This window comes from Austrofundulus limnaeus, unplaced genomic scaffold, assembly GCF_001266775.1.
Source record: "Austrofundulus limnaeus strain Quisiro unplaced genomic scaffold, Austrofundulus_limnaeus-1.0 Scaffold10, whole genome shotgun sequence".
NCBI classification, from domain to species: domain Eukaryota; kingdom Metazoa; phylum Chordata; class Actinopteri; order Cyprinodontiformes; family Rivulidae; genus Austrofundulus; species Austrofundulus limnaeus.
Window position 1 is genome coordinate 4,690,582 of NW_013952412.1, and position 1,965 is coordinate 4,692,546.

Sequence of the window (1,965 nt, forward strand, 5' to 3'; positions counted from 1 at the left end):
CCCCCACCCCCCCTCCGAACTGCTTTTTTCTTCTCCCATCTCCAAGCCACAGCGGAATCCACTTTAAATCTGCTGTGACAGGATTGTGGATGAGCACGGTGATGCAGGCTAACTTTGTGAATATTTAAATGTGGCTTTAAAACAAAGGCAGGAGGCTTCTGAGCGTAACGTTAAGGCTGAATCTCATGTGACAAACCAAAAGCTTTTCTCGTCTTTGAACAAAAAAAAACTCATCAGCACATGACTGAGCTTTGTGTTGACAGTAATTTTGCTAATATATGTGGCAATAAAGTACATTGATCTAGAGCAGCATTTCGTTTCAAGCTACAGATGTTAGCATCAGCTCCAGAAACAGCTCTGATGTGATGTGCGCAGACAGTCTGTCATCAATCACTCCTGCTTTTTCCGCCTTGTTTTAGTTTTCTTTATGTTTTCAGGTTTGTTCTATGCTTTTAGTTTGAGGAGCTTTATTTAGATTAGCCAAGAGGCTTTAGAATAATCAATACTATTAATTTGATGTGCAGCATTTAAAAAAGGTGCAACACTGATTTAAAAATATATATATAAATTAGGCAACTGCCTTATTCTCATGAAAATCTTTGTAAAGATGCTGAAGATGAAAAAAGTGTCTTTTTTAATCCATTAAATATAAAATATATAAGTTGTCCATTTGTGTAGCAGCAGTTGTGTCACATAACAATTAAAGCTCAGCTCTCTGATTGGACAGTTTAATTTACAAACAATGTTTTACCATCTAATAAACGTAAGTTATAAAAACAGTCTGAACTAGTAACTTCAGACAGTTTAGAAAACCTGACTGTAGATTTTTCGTGATTCAACAGGCTGTTCAGAAAACCACATTTTCAAAAATATAAATATTTTCAACACAAGCACAACGCTTCTTCAACACTTGGACTAGCTTGAATTTCTCAGCCAGTTTTATTTAACAAAATAAATAAAAAAATTAAAAATGAAAGCTTTATTTTGATTTCAGGGTCAATTCTATCGAGCTTAGGGAAAGAAAAGAGATGCAGATAATAAAAACTTTACAGACACTCGGTTTGCTGTGCAACGGAGCCAGCATCAGGGATGAGTGTGTGTGAAGTGTTGAGGAGTATTTGTGGCAGGTGTGTGACGTGCTCTGGAGGAGTGTGGGTCAGTATCCTACAGCAGACGTAAATGTGTGTGTGGTTGAGTTGTAACCATATTATGTTGTCTGAAGTGTGAAGTGGAATTTGAGAGCAGGTGGCTTGCATCCAGCGACTGGGTAAACATTTCCTGTCCCACTCTTTGTCTCAGTTTTTCATCAAATTCCTACTTTAATTAAAATATAAAGGATCAAAGGCAAAGACACATGATTCTTGGGATTTCTATCATCTGTTCTTATGACTTTTCAAGACTTTCTCTCATTCATTTGAAAATCCTACCTATAAATTTGATCATTTGATCATTAGCAATAGTAAAACAAAATCGGAGTTAAAAGAAGCCCCACTAATATATATATATATATTTTTTTCTTTTCCTTGCCAATCTCCCACCTCCTCATGGCTGCCGCACACTTCACCTCTTGTCCTGACTCCTCACTTCAAAGGTAAGTGCCTAAACTCTTGCAGACACATGCACATTGCTGAGTTGCTTTATCTGTAATCTGAAAGCTCGCTGTGATGCTGTTGAAGTTCTTAGCAAGGCCACACTTCTGGATAATGTTGCTTAGAAACAGAAGTGAGTGAAAGTGCGCAGCCGACCTTGGTTGCCGTCCTGTTGACACGGAGGTGAGGAGCGGTGATTAGACTGTAAACATGCTGACTATCACTTGGATACAAAGAAAACCTTTTTTTCCCTCGCTTGCTTGTAAAGCTGGATGCAACATTTTCAAAATGTAGCTGTTTTTGTTCAGTCCTGAAGAGGCAGTTTGTATTTGTGTGTGTGTGTGTGTGTGTGTGTGTGTGTGTGTGTGTGTGTGTG

At 38.1% G+C, this 1,965-nt stretch overlaps 1 protein-coding gene across 2 annotated transcripts in view; it reads left to right on the top strand.

Annotated features, from left to right (window-relative positions):
- LOC106513197 (uncharacterized) overlaps positions 1-1,965 on the top strand; it is a 138,086-nt gene that overhangs the window by 98,910 nt on the left and 37,211 nt on the right. The window contains exon 3 of one of the 2 annotated variants that reach the window (XM_014001910.1): positions 1,592-1,662. The exons of the other annotated variant lie outside the window; for it this stretch is intronic. Within the exon in view, the coding sequence (XP_013857364.1) occupies positions 1,592-1,647 (56 nt within the window). The 3' untranslated portion in view covers positions 1,648-1,662. Of the gene's footprint in view, positions 1-1,591; positions 1,663-1,965 lie in introns of those variants that run through there. 2 annotated transcript variants of the gene reach the window in all.